The sequence below is a fragment of the Trichechus manatus genome, unplaced genomic scaffold, assembly GCF_000243295.1.
Source record: "Trichechus manatus latirostris isolate Lorelei unplaced genomic scaffold, TriManLat1.0 scaffold00184, whole genome shotgun sequence".
NCBI lineage: Eukaryota > Metazoa > Chordata > Mammalia > Sirenia > Trichechidae > Trichechus > Trichechus manatus.
In genome coordinates this window covers 990808-1009495 of record NW_004444120.1, presented here as the reverse complement: position 1 = coordinate 1009495, position 18688 = coordinate 990808, and the positions used below count along the sequence as shown (strand labels likewise).

At 36.9% G+C, this 18688-nt stretch overlaps 1 protein-coding gene across 2 annotated transcripts in view; it reads left to right on the top strand.

The window, feature by feature from the left end:
- The window catches only part of LRP6 (LDL receptor related protein 6), a 142729-nt gene that overhangs the window by 66395 nt on the left and 57646 nt on the right, over positions 1–18688 (top strand). For both annotated transcript variants that reach the window (XM_004387319.2, XM_023741577.1), the window contains exons 4-5: positions 14990–15186; positions 18008–18139. In XM_004387319.2, the coding sequence (XP_004387376.1) occupies positions 14990–15186; positions 18008–18139 (329 nt within the window). The remainder of the gene's footprint in view (positions 1–14989; positions 15187–18007; positions 18140–18688) is intronic.

Here is an 18688-nt window from a genome sequence, read left to right as displayed (position 1 = left end):
GTGAAAACACATAGTATCAACAAAAAATTCAAAGGAGAAAATAATTGTGTCTTGAAAGGGTTTTAACCAGTATTTGGTTAACGAGCACTTTGTTTCCGATTGATCGTGGGGACAAGTAATTCAGTTACTCATTTATAAGGCAAGGAATGACCAGGTACCTGCCTTGCAAATTTCTTGGCACAGATGAGTGAGCACTTCCAGTGTGCATCCATTTGTTGAAGTATCTCAGTTGGTATTCCATCAATTCCTGGAGTCTTGTTTTTTTTGCCAGTGTCTTCAGTACAGCTCATACTTATTTCTTCAGTACCGTTGATTCTTGATCATATGCTACCTCCTGAGATGGTTGAACGTAGAGCAATTCTTTTTGGTACAGTGACTCTTCGTATTTCTTCTATCATCTTCTTTTTTTTTTAAATTTATTTTATTTTTGTTGTCGAGAATATACACAGCAGAATATACACCAATTCAACAATTTCTACATGTACAACTCAATGACATTGGTTACAATCTTCAAATTGTGCAACCATTCTCACCCTCCTTTTCTAAGTTTCTCTGCCCCTATTAACATAAACTTAACTGATTTCAAAGGAAAGCTCTTAGTCTTTCTCCATTAACCATGATGATGGCTGTTGGTTTTCCATATATGCCCTGAAACATATCAAGACACTTCCCTTCTGTTCCAATCTTTTTGAGGGTTTTCATCAAGAAAGGGTGTTGAATTTTATCAAATGCTTTTTCTGCATCCATAGAGATGATTGTGTCATTCTTTTCCTTTGTTCTGTTGATGTGGTGTATTAATTGATTGATTTTCTAATGTTGAACCATCCCTGCATTCCTGTAATAATCCCCACTTGGTCATGGTGTATGACTCGTAATATGTTGGATTCTGTTTGCTAGTATTTTGCTGAGGATTTTCACATCTATATTTATAAGAGATATTGGCTGTAGTTTTCTTTTTCTTTTAGTGTCTTTGTCTTGTTTTGGTATCAGGGTTATTTTTGCTTCATAGAATGAATTAGGGAGTATTCCTTCCCTTCTGTATCTTTTGGAAGAGTTTAAACAGGACTGGTGTCAATTCCTCTCTAAATGTTTGGTAGAATTCCCTGGTGAAGCCATCTGGTCCAAGACTTTTTTTTTTTGGTGGATGTGGGGGGAGGGCGTTTTTGATCACTGATTCAATCTCTTCACTTGTTATGGATCTGTTGAAATTTTCTATTTCCTTTGGAGTCAGTTTCGGTAGGTTGTATGCTTCTAAGAATTTGTCCATTTCCTCTGGGTTATCCAGTTGTCCATAATATTCTGTCATAATTCTCTTTTTTTCTATTGAGTCAGTTGTAATGTCTCCTTTTTCATTTATTTTGGTTATGTGCATCTTTTCTCTTTGTCAGTCTAGCTAAAGGTTTGTCAGTTTTATTGTCCTTTTCAGAGAACAAACTTCTGATTTTGTTGATTCTCTATATAGTTTTTCTGTTTTGGATTTTATTTATTTATGCTCTGATTTTTGTTATTTCCTTTTTTCTCTTAGGTTTAGGCTTAGTTTGCTCTTCTCTTTCTAGTCCTTCAAGTTGTAGAGTTAGGCTATTAATTTGAGATCTTTCTTCTTTTTTCATTTAAGCATTTGTTACTCTAAGTTATCCTCTGAGTACTACCTTTAGTGCATTCCGTAAGTTTTAATATGTTGTGCTTTCATTTTCGTTTGACTGTAAGAAATTTGTGATTTATCTTTTGATTTCTTTCTTGACCCATTGGTAGTTTAATAGTGTGTTGTTTAGTTTCTGTATGTTTGTGTATTTTCCTTTTTTTTTTCCTTGTTACTAATTTCTAGCTTCACTCTGTTGTGGTCAGAGAAAATGCTTTGTATGATTTGTTTTTGACTTTTGTGTGAGATTTCTGTCTTTCTTTTTTTCAAATAATATTTTATTGTGTTTTCAGTGAAGGTTTATGTTATGGATTGAATTTTATCCCCCAAAAATGTGTATCAACTTGATTAGGCCATGATTCCCAGTACTGTGTGGTTGTCCTCCCTTTTATGATCTGATGTAATTATCCTATGTGTTGTAAATCCTAACCTCTGGGATGTTAATGAAGCAGGATTAGAGGCAGTTATGTTAATGAGGCAGGACACACTCTACAATATTAGGTTATATCTTGAGTCAGTCTCCTATCTTGAGTCAATCTCTTTTGAGACTTAAAAGAGAGAAACGAGCAGAGAGAAGAGGGGCCTCATTACCATCAAGCAAGAAGAGCCAGGAGCGGAGCACGTCCTTTGGACCTGGGGTCCCTGTGCTGAGAAGCTTCTAGACCCAGGGGAAGATTGATGACAAGGACTTTCCCCCAGAGCTGACAGAGAGAGAAAGCTTTTCCCTGGAGCTGGTGCCCTGAATTCAGACTTCTAGCCTCCTAGATTGTGACAGAATAAATTTCTCTTCATTAAAGGCATTCACTTGTGGTATTTCTGTTATAGCAGCACTAGATGACTAAGACAGTTTACATGTGTGAGGTTTCTTGGGAGTACTTAGCAGGTCCAAAGTTACGGATATTGTTTCCAAAGGCTGATTGTTGATTAGTTAACTGATGTCTTCTAAGACCAGATTGTATACTTAAACTGCTTGGATGGCAGATACACTGGTATTCATTTCAATGGGAATTACAAAAGTAGAGGTTTAAGTACAAATTCATTATAACTGGAAGAGCCTCCAAAAGCTTATACCTTGTTGATGATCAATGGAAGGCAATGTTTTTATTAAAAAATAGCACAGTATTATTATTGTAGAATAAACAGCACTATTCAATACACATTTACTGAACACCTAAGAGTTAGGTACTACGCTAGGTGGATAAGAACTTGTTCTTCCCTTCGGGGACCTTGATATATAGTGAGAGCAATCCGAGACAGTTGCTTGGATTGCTCTTACTATAGTCACTGAGCTGTGATACTCACTTATGAAGAATCTGCTTCCCAAAGAAGCAACTTGAAGAGATTTCCTAAAATAAGCAGTAACAACTACAACCCAGGGATGATGTGTAGAGATGAGGGTGATGAGAAGTATGGAGTTAGGGTAGGAGGTGGGTCTCATCTGGATTCTGTTAGTACATCTAGGAAATATACCAGGCACTGAAGGGCACACACGTTATGGCAATTGTGGTTAAGCATATTAAACAAAGATCAGAGATATAGTTAAAACTGGTTTTGAATGAGCACTATGGTCTTAGTGCTACCAAAACATGCAGAAGAAACACGTGAATATGCTGCTACTATTGCCACAACAATGGACTCAAACATGCCAACAATCGTGAATATGTCACAGAACCAGGCAACGTTTCATTCTGTTATATACCAACTTGTATGGGTTGGAGCTGACTCCGTGGCAGCTAACAACAACATTGCTAGCTTCAGATTCCCCTCCCTCCCACCTAGTATCACTTGATTTTCAAATTATAGTGAAGATATAAAATTTACTCCCTTTCTCCCTTTCTCCCTTTATCATGTTGTAGCATGTATCAAAACTTCATTTCTCTTTATAACAGAATAATATTTCATTGTGTGTCTATACCATGTTTTGTTTATTCATCTGTTGATGGACACATCAGTTGTTTCTATGTTTTGACTGTTGTGAGCAGTGCTGCAGGGAACATTGGTGTACAAGTATTTGTTTGTGTCCTAGCTTTCAAGTCTTTTGGTTATATACCTGGGAGTAGAATTGCTGGGTAATATGATAATTCCATGTTTAGCTTCTGAGGAACCACCAAACTTTTCCACAGCAGCTGCGCTGTTTTACAGTTCCACTAGCAATGGATGAGATTTCTAATTTCTCCACATTTTTTTACCAACGCTTACTGTTTTCAGTTTTTCTGATAATAACCATCCTTGTTTATAAAATGGTATCACATTGTGTTTTTGATTTATGTTTCACGAATTACTAATGACATTGACCATTTTTCATGTGCTTATTGGCCGTTTGTATATTTGCCTGTTTTTAAATCAGGTTGTCTTTTTGTTGTCGAATTGTTGGAGTTCTTTTATTTTCTGAATATTAAACACTTACGTATGATTCCCAGATACTTTCTTCCATTCTGTGGGTTATCTTTTCACTTTATTGATAAAGCCCTTTGATACACAAAAATTTTTAATTTTGATGAAGTCCAATTTATCTGTTTTGTCTTTTGTTGCTTGAACTTTTAGTGGTATATATATAAGAATCCATTTTTGCAAACTAGGTCTTTAAGTGTTACCCTATGTTTGTTCTGAGAGTTTTATGGTTTTAGCTTTTACATTTAGGTTGTTGATAACTATTTCGAGTATCTGTTATGAGGTATAGGCCCAACATCATTCTTTTTCATGTGGTAATCTAGTTGTCCCAGCACCATTTATTGAAGAGATTATTCTTACCTCATTGAATGTACTTGCCACTTTTGGTGAAACCAATTGATTATTGATGTATGGGTTTATTTCTGAACTCTGTTATATCCCATTGGTCTATGTGTCTATTCTTACACCAGTACCAGACTGTTTTGGTAATGTAGCTTTATAGTATGTTTTGATATTGGGAAGTGTATGTCCTCCAATTTTTTCTTTGTTTTCAAGATTACTTTGACTGTTCGGTCTCCTTTCAGTTCCATATAAATTTCAGGATTGACATTTTCATTTCTGCAAAGAAAGCTGTTGGAATTTTTACGTGGATTGTGTTGAATCTGTAGATTGCTTGGATAGTGTGGACAGCTCAACAAAATTAAGTCTCCCAATCCCTGAACCACGAGATTTATTTTTATTTAGTTAGGTCTTTTTTTATTTCATTCAGCACTGTTTTCTAGATTTCTATGTACACATCTTTCACCTCCCTGGTTAAATTTATTTCTAGGTATTTTATTCTTTCAGATTCTGTTGTAAATGCCATTGTTTTCTTACTTTGTTTCCAGATTGCTCATTGCTGGTGTATAAAAAACCAACTTATTTTTGTGTATTGACCTTGTACCAGGCAACTTTTCGGAATTCATTCATTAGTTCTGGTAGCTTTCTTGTGGATTCTTTGTTGTTGTTGTTAGGTGCTGTCGAGTTGGTTCTGACTCTTAGCAACCCTCCCAACAACAGAGCAAAACACTTGTCTGGTCCTGTGCCATCCTCACAATTGTTGGATTGTTGTTATGCTTGAGCCCATTGTTGCAGGTACTGTGTCAGTCTGTCTCAGTAGGGGTCTTCCTCTTTTTCACTGACCATCTACTTTACCAAGCATGATGTCCTTCTCCAGGGACTGCTCTCTCCTGATAACGTGTCCAAAGTATGTGAGACGAAGTCTTGCCATCCTTGCTTCTAAGGAGCATTCTGGCTGTACTTCTTCCAAGACAGATTTATTTTTTCTTCTGGAAGTCCATGGTATATTCAGTATTCTTCGCCAACACTGCAATTCAAAGGCATCGATTCTTCTTCTGTCTTCCTTATTCATTGTCCTGCTTTGACATGCATATGAGGCGATTGAAAACACTATGGCTTGGGTCAGGCTTAGTCCTTAAAGTGACATCTTTGCTTTTTAACACTTTAAAGAGATCTTTTGTAGCATATTTGCCCAATGCAATGTGTCATTTGATTTCTTGACTCCTGCTTCCATGGGCATTGATTGTGGATCCAAGTAAAACGAAATCCTTGACAACTTCAGTCTTTTCGCTGTTTATCATGATGTTGCTTATTGGTCCAGTTGTGAGGATTTTTGTTTTCTTTATGTTGCGGTTTAATCCATACTAAAGTTGTAGGCTTGATCTTCATCAGTAAGTGCTTCAAGCCCTCTTCACTTTCAGCAAGCAAGGTTGTGTCATCTGCATATCGCAGATTGTTAAGGAGTCTTCCTCCAACCCTAATGCCACATTCTTCTTCATATAGTCCAGCTTCTTGGGTTATTTGCTCAGCATACAGATTGAATAAGTGTGGGGAAAGGATACAACCCTGACGCGTACCTTTCTTGACTTTAAACAACTGCCTCTTTGTCTAAGTACAGGTTCCTCATGAACACAAGTGTTCTGGAGTTCCCATTCTTCACAATGTTATCTATAATTTGTTATGATCCACACAACCGAATGCCTTTGCATAGTCAATAAAACACAGGTAAACATCTTTCTAGTATTCTCTGCCTTCAGCCGTGATCCATCTGACATCAGCAATGATATCCCTTGTTCCATGTCCTCTTCTGAATCCCGCTAGAATTTCTGGCAATTCTCTGTTGATGTAATGCTGCAACCATTTTTGAGTGATCTTCAGCGAAATTTTATTTGTATGTGATATTAATGATATTATTGGATAATTTCTACATTCTTTTGGATCACCTTTCTTTGAAATAGGCACAAATATGGACGAAGTTGTTTGGCCAGGTAGCTGTCTTCCAAATTTCTTGGCACAGAGGAGTGAATGGATTTTTTGGGATTTTCTATATATAGGATCGTGTTATCTGTGACTAGGGTGGGATAGTTTTACTTTATCCTTCCCGATTAGGATTCCTTTTATTTCTTTTAATTGTCTAATGTCTCTTGCTAGGTGAGAGTGGTGAGAGTGGTCGTCTTTGTCTTATTTTGATCTTCAGAGGAAATGTCTCAGTCTTTCTCCATTGAGTGTGGTATCAGCTGTGTGTGTGTGTGTGTGTGTGTGTGTGTGTGTAAACATTTTATTGTGCTTTACACAGCAAATTAGTTTCTCGTTCAAAAATTTATACACAAATTGTTTTGTGACATTGGTTGCAGTCCCCACAACGTGTGAGCCCTCTCCCCTTTATACCCTGAGTTCCCCATTTCCATTTATCCGTTTTTTCTGCCACTTCCTGCCTCCTTATCTTGGCTTTATAGCAGGTATTGCCCATTTGGTCTCATATACTTGATTGATCTAAGGAGCATGTTCCTGACAGGTGTTAGTGTTTGTTTTATAAGCCTTTCTAATATTTGGCTGAAAGGTGAACTTTGGGAAGCACTTTTTTTTTTTTTTTTAATAAATGTCCTTTATCATGTTAGGAATTTCCCTTCTGTTCCTAAGTTGTTGAATGATTTTATCTTGAAAGTGTGTTGGCTTTTGTCAAATACCTTTTCTGCATTGATTGAGATGATTATGTGGTTCTTTTCCTTTTGCTATCAAAGAGTTATATTACATTGATTGATTTTCTAAGTTGAATCACCTTTGCATTATTGGGATAAGTCCTTCTAGGTCATGGTGTATAATCCTTTTAATATGGTGGTGGATTTGGTTTGTTGTTATTTTGTTGAGGATTTTAGCATCAGTATTCATAGGTGATACTGTTCTGTAGTTTTGTTGTGGTATCTTCGCCTGGTTTGATATCACAGTAATACTAACCTCATAGAATGAGTAAGAAGGTTTTCCCATCTCTTATATTTTTTGGGAAGAGCTTAAGAAGGATTTGTGTCAGTTTCTCTTTAAATGTTTGGTAGAGTTCCTCAGTGAAGCCATCTGGTCAAGGACTTTTAATCGATGGGAAGGTTTTTGATTGCTGATTCAGCCTTTTCACTTGTTACGAGTCTAGTGTGGTTTTTTATTTGTTCTTGAGTGAATTTAGGTAGTTTATGTATTTCCATGAATTTGTCCATTTTATCCAAATTATCTAATTTGTTGCCATACAATTGTTCATAGTATTCTCCTAACAATCCTGTTTATTTCTGTAGGGTCGGTTGTAATGTTCCAAATTTCATTTCTGAGTTTAATTATTTGCATTGTCTTTATTTTTTTTGTCATTGTAAGGAAAGATTTGTCAATTTTATTGATCTTTTCAAAGAAACAATTCCTGGTTTCATTGATTCTCTTCAGTTGTTTTTTTATTTTCTATTTCACTTACAGGTAGTCTCTGACTTATGATGGTGTTCCATTCTGACTACTCCATTGTAAGTTGGTTCTGACATGTCAAATACCTCTTTTTTTTTTCATTTTCATTATTGCCTGCTAAATGTCAGTGTGGTTTGAACAGTAAATCATAGCATTGAACATCTGCAAATGAACATCTGAGAATGATTACAGCAAATTATACATTGCAGCACTGTATGTAGTACATATTATTAGCAATAAGATGTACCCAAAGAAACACAGTTGTGTGATTCCTCATAACTTGAGTCCATCGTTAAGTCGGGGACTACCTGTATTTTCAAACTAATCTTTGTTATTTCTTTCTCTGTAGTAGCTTTGGGTTTGGTTTGCTCTTTTTTTTTTCTTTAGTTCTTCAAGTTGAAAAATCAGGTTACTGATTTGAGATCTTTCTTCTTTTTTAAGATAGGTGTTTAGACCACTATAAATTTCCCTCTTAGTACTGCTTTCACTACATCCCATAAGTTTTGGTATGTTGCGTTTTCATTTTTATTAGACTCTTAAATGTTTTCTGATTTCTCTCTTGATTTCTTCCTGGACTACTAGTTTTGTAATAGTGGGTTTAATTTTCACATATTTGCTTATTTTCCAGTTTTCCTTCTGTTAGTAATTTCTAGTTTCATTCCATTGTGGTCAGAAGATACTTTATATATTTTAATCTTTTAAAATTTATTGAGACTTGTTTTGTAATCTAGCACATGGTCTCTCTTGGAGAATGATCTAATGTGCACTGTAGAACATTGTGTATTGTTCTGTTGTTGGTTGAAGTATTATGTGTATCTGGTAGTTCTAGTTTACAGCATTGTTCAAATCTTGTATTTCTTGTTGATCTTCTTTCTACCTGTTCTGTCGATTATTGAAAGTGGTATATTCAGGTCTCTAACTATTATTGTAGACCTGCCTATTTCTCCCTTCAATTCTGTCAGTGTTTGCTTTATATATATATAGACAGGGGTTCTGATGTTAGGTGCGTATATATTTATAATTTTATATGATCTTGATGGATTGACACTTTTATCATATAATGCCCTTCGTCTCTTGTAACAGATTTTAACTTAAAGTCTAATTTGTCTGATTATCAATGTATCCATCTCAGTTGTCTTTTGGCTACTATTTGCATGGAATATTTTTTTCCATCTTTTCACCTTCAAACTATTTGAATCTTTAGGTCTAAGATGTGTCTCTTTTAGACAGCATATAAAAAAACCTGTTGCTGTCACATCAATTGCAACTCATAGTGACCCTATAGGACAGAGTAGAACTGCCCCATAGGGTTTCCAAGGAGTGGCTGATGGATTTGAACTGCCAACCTTTTGGTTAGCAGCTAAGCTCTTAACCACTGTGCCACCAGAGCTCTGAGACAGCATATAAAAAAAACAAGATGTCAAGTTGATTCCGACTCATAGCAACCCTAAGAACTGTTTTGTTCCCTTCTCCTTTCTTTCTGTGGATATTTTTAACAGCCTAGTTTAAATTTATACCAATTTAACTTCAATAACATACAAAATCCTATACCACTCCACACTCCCCCCTTACATGTAGTTGTTATCGTAAATTACTTATACATTTTGTGCTCAGTAACATAAATTTATAATTATATGTAGCATATTTGTCTTTTGGAATGATGTAAGACATAACTACTAAAACTGCAAACCAAAAATACCGTAAAGCTGGCCCTGACATTTGTCCATGAGATTCCTTTTACCGTATATCTTAACCTTTTGTACCTATGGCTTCAAGTTACTGTCTAGTGTCCTTTCAGTTATATCTGAAGAACTTCTTTTTGCATTTCTTGTAAGGCAGGTCTAGTTGTCCTGAATTCCTTCAACTTTTGGTTATCTGGTAATGTCTTAATTTCACCCGCATTCTTGAAAAACAGTTTTGCTGGACATAGAATTCTTGATTGACAGTTCATTTCTTTCTGCGCTTAAATATGTCACTTCACTGCTTTCTGGCCTCCAGGTTTTCTGAGGGGGAAATTGGCATTTAATCTTGTTGAGGATTCCTTGTATGTGTCAGTTCACTTCTTTCTTGCTGCTTTCAGAATTTCCTCTTTAGTTTTGGTTTTTAAGAGCTTGACTGTAAAGTCTTTCAGTGTGGATCTCTTTCTTGGAGTTTACTGAGGTTGGATTTGTAGAGCTGTATCAGTTGTGTCCTTTGTCAAATTTGAAAATTTTATGCCGTTATTTTTTAAAATATTTTTTTCTGTCCCTTTCTCTCGTTGAAATTCCATGACATGCATGTTGGCTTGTTTAATGGTGCTCCACAGTTGTATTAGGTTTTGCTCAGCTTTCTTGACTCCCCCCCACCCCGTTTTTTTTTTTTTTTTCAGACTCAATAATTTCAGTTGCCTTATTCTCTAGTTTGCTGATTATTTCTTATACTTCCTCATTTTTCTTCCCTTCTATTGAATTTTTCATATCCATTACTGTATTTTCAGTTCCAGTAATTCTGTTTGGTTCCTTTTTATAGTGTCTGTCTTAGTTTCCTAGGGCTTCTGTAATAAAAATAACACAAATGGGTGGCTTTAAAGAACAGAAATTCATTGTCTCATAGTTTTGGTGGCTTGAAGTCCAAACAAGGGTTTTGACTATGTCGTTTTCTTCTGTGGGCCTCTCTCCTAGTTTCTGCCGGCAGTGCTTGGCATTCTTTTGCTTGTAGATGTGTCCTCACGTGGCGTCTGTCTTCTCCCTGTGTGTATCTCTTTGTTCTGCTCCTTTTGTAAGAAACCAGTCAGAAGTGATAAGGTTTAGAACCACTCTCCACTCTGGTATGACCTCATTATTATAACAAAAGAAAATCCCTAATTATAAACAGTCATATTTACAGTACAGAGTAGACTTCCACATTTCTTTTTTGAGGGCACAGTTCGGTCCGTAACTTGCCTATTTCTTCATTAATATTCTCGTTTTGTTCATGTATTGTTTTCCTGATTTCCTTTAATTCTTTGAGCATGCTTAATATTGTTGTTTTACAGTTTTCTAGTTTGTTCATTATCTAAGATTCCATAGAGACAGTTTCTCTCCCTTCATCTTGTTCTTTTGAATGGGCCATACTTTTTGATTTCTTAGTGTGATTTTTTTGTTGTTGTTGTTGTTGAATCTGAGACTTTAGACTATTACAGTGCATTACCTCAGTATGTGTGTGATTTTCTCAATTCTTCTGTATTCATGGTTGCTTTTGAAAGTCCTCATGTCTGCAAGAAAGCTACCTGATGATCACAGCCTTCAGTCTTTGTCTGCCACTCCCTTCCCAGCCCTCTGTGAGCTCCAGTGTAGGCCAGATGGATCACAACAGATACACTGAACAGTCCCACAGCCGTCTGCCCAGCTCACTGCAGAGCCAGAGATCGGTCCCCGCTTTGTGTGAGTACACATACCAAGGTCTGCTGCTTGTGGGACCTCCTTGCCAGCGGGGGAGCAGAGACAGTAGGAGAAAAAAGTTCTACCGTTTAAAAGTCAGCTTTTTGTTGTTTTAGCATAAAGTTAGTTGCTGCAGTCCTCCACTTTTAAAGTTCTTACAGAGTATGGTTACAGATTTCTTGTTGCTCATGTGGGAGGGTTGGATCTTAAACCTGCTCATCCTACTATCTTCCTGCTTGGTTTATTTTTCTGTTTTTAATTTTTTCATCAGTTCTGTCATCTCAAATTGGAGTTTTCTAATTCTTCTTTGTTGACTGGCATATTATTTAAAAGTCTTTGAAATCAGTTTTAACTTTTATTTGTTCTGTGGCTATGTCTTTCTGGCATGCTGTTGGTTTTCCACACCGTTTTGTGGCTTGGAGTTTGTGGGATACGTTGTCACCTACTTTGTTGCGAATATTGTTCATGGGAGTTTGGTTTTGTTATCTGGTTATTCTGTTTTCATATGAAAGATTTGTGGAGATTTTTCAGAAGGTACTACCACCACTGATGCCATCTTCCTAGGTGTTCTAACTGCTTTACTGTAATGTGGGGAAGCTCCCTTCCAAGGTTAGGTTCTGATTTCAAAACTCATAATAGTAGTCCTTTGCTGTGGTCAGAGGAAGGTTCATTACTCACATAAGTGGAGAGTTCTGAGATGAGGGGTGGAGGATGACTTTCTGGGGGTTGGTCTAGAAACAGAGAAGGTGAATGTGGGTGTACAGGTGTTTAATAAAAGATAAGTTGGCACAGAATTTGAAAGAGATGCCTGCTAGGCATGGAATTTAAAAGAGATAGCAATAGGGCTCATGCACTTGGGGAGATGGGGGGTCAGCTTTGTCAGTAAGCTGCAGAAGGTAACAGACACAGGCAGGAAATGATGCTCAGAGGTTGCTTGCGCTAAATCAAAATGTCTTTGGGCAGGGGTTGGGGTAGGTCTCAGTTTCTTTCCTGTGGTCTCCATAGTAGGGATCTGTTTTTTAGCTCCTGTTATTGCTGTGGCATACTGCTGAAGAACTAGGCTCTGGTTTTTGCCTGCCACTTTTGCTCTCAGTAGCCATGATCCAGTTCTTCTTTGAAATAACTTGTGCTTCCAGGGAGAAACCAGGAGATAGGCCTATCTGGTAATCTCAGTAAAGGCGAAGAAAAATGAAGACTGTGTTGGGTTAGCTCCACTTTCAGGAACAAGTCGTCAGTTGGCAGGATGAATCAGTAAATCACCAAAGAATATGACAGGATTGAGTAATACTCCTCTTAGCTCCGCTTTTGTTCAGCTCTGTTAATTAGCATATTTTTCATTTAAGACATTTGATTTTATCAGTCACTTACTGAGTGTTTAGTAAGTGTACCTAATTTGTACACATAGCATTGAGTAGGATTTTGGGAATATAATAAGCCAGAATTCCTATTTTCAAAAAGGTAGTCAGTTATAGAGTTGCTGGATAAGTAACAGTTATAAAACAAGCCAGTAGCTATTATGAGATCATAAGGGAAGAAACACATAATTTGTCTTATAGGGGAGCAGATTAAGGAGGCTATGAAAAGGAAGTGACATTTAAATTGTTAGTATAGTATTTATTTGTTTCCCATAAGCTGTTGATTTTAAGAATTTATTGGTTTAAAAACTACCTTATGTAATGTTCACTTCAAGTGTAAAATGTACCCCCATGTCAGGAATATTAAAATATTGAAAATGTGTGTTCTAAAATTGGAGAATCATGTATGAAATGTTTATCAAGTATCCAGCATAGTGCCAAGTACTTTTGAATATATTAGCTCGTTCAATCTTTACAGTAACTCAGTGAGGGTAGATTATCCTCCATTTACAGATTAGAAAATCAGAGTTTGCAGAAATGATTAAGTATTGTCAGAGAAAAGAACTGAACTCAGCTCTGATTTCCAACCCTGTGCTTTCAGTCGGTACATTCAGTGAGTACAGCTTATAGAGGTTTTGTTTTTCCCGTTTGTTTATTCTCCTGGGTCTAATTCATTTGAGTGAATTGTAACTTTTTATTTGATGAAATACAAAGGATTTTTGTTTGTGTGGTAAACTATTCATGCTAATTATGTCTTTAAACTTTTAAAATTCTGGCCTGAATTGATAACACATTAGACTAGGACAATTCTATGTATAATAACAGATAGTAATCCTACATAGAGAAAAATAATCTCATTGCTCTTGAATTTAATATACTGGTGGTAGTCTCTGAGTGGGCAGTGGTGGTTCCGTGGTAGAATTCTCATTTTCCATGTGGAAGACCCAGGTTTGATTTCCAACCATCACCCATCTGTCAGTGGAGGCTTGTGTATTGCTATGATGCTGAACAAGGAGCCCTGATTGGCATTTTGAACCCATCCAGCTGCTCCTCTGTAGAAAGACCTGGCACTCTACTTCTGTAAAGATTACAGCCAAGAAAACCCGTATGGGGTAGTGCTGGTCTTTTCACATGGGATCGCTGTGAGTCAGAATCAACTTGATGGCACCCACCAGCAACAACAACATGATGCTGAACAGGTTTCAGCAGAGCTTCCAGACTCAGCCAGACTAGGAAGAAAGTCCTGTGATCTACATCCAAAAATCAGCCAATGAAAACTCTATGGATTACAACAGTTTGATCCTGTTGTGCCTCGGGCTGACTTGACAGTAACTGACAAAAATTCTCTTAGATATTAAAGATCATCAAATAACTTTGAGGACCTAAAAATTCAGTCATCTTTTATAAAATATATAATACTTTCTGTTTCTCTTTAGTTGCTACGTGTTCATTTTTCTTTTTTTCTTAATAGTTAAAATATTCCTTTATCTAGGCTAGGCTATTTGGAAATCATGAGTTTATGAAAATATAAAAGCATTTATTTTATTGAATACTGTTTTGAAATGCAAAATACAGTTTATTCATTATTCAAGAGTATTTACTAATTATGTAAGTCTGCATGACACTCTCCTGAGTTCTTTGCCTCGAGAACTAAACTCAGGCTATCTTCTTTTCCTTTTAGATAGTACGTATTGCTTGTGAAAATTTTGGTTCTGCTTTGTCTCATGAGCACATCTTTAGTGGCACAACTTCCTTTTGGCTGCCTGACTTGAGAAGGTTAAGTAAAAGTATAGCAGAAAGCCGGCTGAGATGATCATTGGCTAGGCAGGGGTTTGCAGGAAGATTGCTAACTGAATGCTTTTTTAGCTCCATGTGTACGTTTTTACTCTTAGTTACCAAAACTGTAGAAAGTGATGGGAGAAACAGACTCAGTTCTTTTTTTCTTCCACCTTAGGAAGGGAAAAAACCTGTTGCAAATTTAAATATACTTCCTATTGCCAACTGCAGTTTTAGAGATTTTTTCTTATTGCTCAACCTTTCTCCTTCTGATAGAGGGAATTATGTGACAGGATGGAAGATGTGAGTACAGAGGTTGTCACTGAGGAGTGGGAATTGACAGCAGTACTAACACTTGGACTTTCTTTCTGTCTGCTAGGTTGTAGTGATTCTGGGGCCTGCTGCCAAGTTAAGACCACTCTGTAGTGCTTGGTTGGGGTCTTTGTTTCTTTAGCAAGAAACATGACATGAAAATATATTTGAATTATACTGTGTGTGTCATTTTTCTTCTGTGTATTTGACCTTAAGATACGTGTTACTCAATATTTGGCTGTGTTAACGTGGACTATAAGACCATTTTAATGGGAGAGATGAAGTTACGATAAAAAAAGAAACTTTAGGAATAAGTTGCGTTTTTCTCTCTGTGTTAACAGGCAGGCAGTGGTTAAAGGTTCCCTTCCACATCCTTTTGCCTTGACGTTGTTTGAGGACACGTTGTACTGGACTGACTGGAATACACACTCTATTTTGGCTTGCAACAAGTACACTGGCAAAGGTCTGCGTGAAATCCATTCTAACATCTTCTCTCCCATGGATATACATGCCTTCAGCCAACAGAGGCAGCCAAATGGTAAGTGATCTTGATTTTCAAATTGTATGTTGGAAGAGCTCTGTAGCACTCTGGTGTCTGGCTTTCGTGAGCAGCAGGAGAAGGGAGGACAGATCCAAAATATAAATCAGATTAAACAATATCCTAAGTCATTTATAGCTTGAGATCCAGCACTGCAGACCACCTCAACCTTTGTTTGGGAAGGGTGATACGGAGGTGGAGATGAAAGAAATAAAATAAAAAATTGAGACGGCTCAAATGCTACACTTGTGCACAAATGTATTTCTTATATTATTTCTGTTCAGTGTACGTTGAAGTGTGTGTCATGTGAATATGTTTAAAGAAAAAACAAATAATTTTCTTGAATGCAAACCTCTATTAACCTAGCTGATGGATTTAAGTACTTCAACTTGCGGTAGAAAATATCTCCTTAACCTTTTCTGTGTGTACCCCCCTTCCCTTTTTCTTGCTTCTATTTGGTCAAACTTTAGCTGTTTATGATGACTTGGGCTGTGACTGCTGACAACATTGAACTAAGAGAGGACTGGAATTAGGTTTAAAAGGAGTATGAGAATGTTAAGTGTTTGGCACTTGTGTATAAATAAATGTCTGGCATGTGTCTGAGTGTATTTCAGATTGTGTTCCATAGCCAAAAATGAAGGGTTTTTGGATTATGCATTGCTTTGTATTAGCTTCTTCCATTTATGGGGAGATAGTCAAGTATTATTATCCAAATTATGGATAACATTGTGAAGAATGGGAATTCCAGAACACTTAATTGTGCTCATGTGAAACCTGTACATAGACCAAGAGGCAGTTGTTTGAACAGAACAAGGGGATACTACATGGTTTAAAATCAAGAAAGGTGTGCGTCAGGGTTGTATCCTTTCACCATATGTTTTCAGTCTGTATGTTGAGCAGGTAATCCAAGAAGCCGGACTATATGAAGAAGAACGTGGCATCAAGGTTGTAGGAAGACTCATTACCAACCTGTGATAAGCACATGACACAGCCTTGCTTGCTGAAAGCAGGGAACTTCAAGCACTTACTGATGCAGATCAAAGACTACAGCCTTCAGTATGGATTACACCTCAGCATAAAGAAAACAACAATCCTCACAACTGGACCAATACGCAGTATCGTGATAAATGAAGGAAATATTGAAGTTGTCAAGGATTTCATTTTACTTGGATCCACAATCAACACCCATGGATGCAGCAGTCAAGAAATCAACCGACATGTTGCACTGGGCAAATCTGCTGCAAAAGAGCTCTTTAAAGTGTTAAAAAGGAAAGATCACTTTGAGGATGAAGGTGTGCCTGACCAAGCCATGGTATTTTTAGTCATCTCATATGCATGCGAAAGCTGGACAATGAATGAGAAAGACCAAAGAAGAATCGACACCTTTGAATTATGGTGTTGGCAAAGACTACTGAATATACCACAGGCTGCCAGAAGAACGAACAAATCTGTCTTGGAAGAAGTTCAGCCAGAATGTTCCTTAGAAGCGAGGATGACAATGCTTCATCTCACATACTTTGAATGTGTTATCAGGAGGGACGAATCCCTGGAGAAGGACATCATGCTTGGTAGAGTGTCAGTGAAAAAGAGGAAGACCCTTAATGAAGTGGATTGACACAGTGACTGCAAAAATGGGTTCAAACAAAGCAATGATTGTGAGGATGGCGCAGGACCAGGCAGTGTTTTGTTCTGTTATACATAGGACTGCTGTGAGTTGGAACCGACTCTGCGGCACCTAAGGACAACAATAACAGTCAAATAATAAATGCATTGCATTGGAATCTGGTGATCATGAAGCTCGTAAAAATGTTTTTAAACACGTCTGTCACTCTTGTGTTATAAAAGAAAAAGTTTGATCACTTGTATGGATTTTCTGTTCTCCATTGCTAACCCATGGATACTGAGAGAAAAATTTCCCTGTTTTTTTAGGGGCATTGTTGGGCCTTTATGTTTTACTAGTTCGAGAATTTATAGTTATCTTTGATATTGCTCTCTTTTATCTTTCATATTCCATTGGTATCAATTTTATGTTGATATTTTTCTATGAAATATTATTTAAGTCCTGCCCTTTCTCTCAGTTTCCATCGTTTCTATTAGTTTACTATTCAGTCTTCTCTGCTTCTCAGTTTTCACACTTTTAATCCATTCTTCTTATCCCTTCAATATTAACCTCTCCAAAGCATGATTTTCCAGTATTCTTACTACTTAGCTTGGCTTTCAGTGCCCTCCACAACTGTCTGTTCCCATTTTCTGTGCTCGTCCAACTCCATTCCTATTAGTCAGCAGATATCTTAATCTCCAGTTAGATTATTCACCTTAATATATCACCCAGTGTATAGCCTCTAAGGTTTTATTCATATAGTTTTACCACATTTGAAATGTCCTCGTATCTGCCTGCTTCCTGTCATCAAGCCTCCTGTCATGTCTTACATTCTCCATGAAGCCTTTCCATTTAACTCTGTGCTCATTTATAATCTGTAATGTGCAAAATAACGTATAGTTTAATTGTTTTGTATTGTTTTCTAGTTTCACTGTATGTTAATTTTGACTTACTGACTAGATTGTAAGCTCTTTTAGGACAGGGACCCCCCCTGCTTTACTTCTTGTGTATTCCCCTTTGGATATAAAATGCTAAATGAGTTCTTGTTGATTAATTCACTTCCTTGCTGATGGTCTGGTACTCAAGCGTTTGGATGACACTTGGTAATAATTTTGATCATCACAGTTGCTCATGTTGTGGTTGTTAACCTTTGTGTACCTAGAGCGAGGGAGGTCGTCTGTAATCATTGATGTATTAATCAGTGTGATTTATATTTGACAGCTACAAATCCATGTGGAATTGATAATGGTGGTTGTTCCCACTTGTGTTTGATGTCTCCAGTCAAGCCTTTTTATCACTGTGCTTGTCCAACTGGGGTCAGACTCCTGGAGAATGGAAAAACCTGCAAAGATGGTAAGAAGATAGTATCTAAGAAGGAAAAAAGTTAGAGAACAATTGAGATTTTTTATGATTTATTTTATTTTTCTGTAATAAGTCTGTAGGTGACAGTTCTTTGGGAGACTAGTGACTTAGTTTCAGTAGTTTTCACAAATGGTTTTATAACAGAAGTGTTTTGTGTTATCACCTGGCTGTGATTTACAAATTATTGTAGTATTTTAAGTAACATGCAATTTTTAACTAAAAACGCCATTTTTTCTGTTAAATTTCATACATTGATATCACAGTTGATTCTCATGGAAATGAGTATCACTTCCCATAAAGAGTAACTTGTTAACAATAACCTGTTCCCATCGAGTCCATTCCGACTCACAGTGACTCTATTTTAACAATAAACCCCATTGCTGTCGAGTCGATCCCGACTCATAACGACCCTATGGGACAGAGTAGAACTGCCCCATAGAGTTTCCAAGGAGTGCCTGGTGGATTTGAACTGCCAACCTTTTGGTTAGCAGCTGTAGCTCTTAACCACTATGCCACCAGGGTTTCCGTTTTAACAATAGT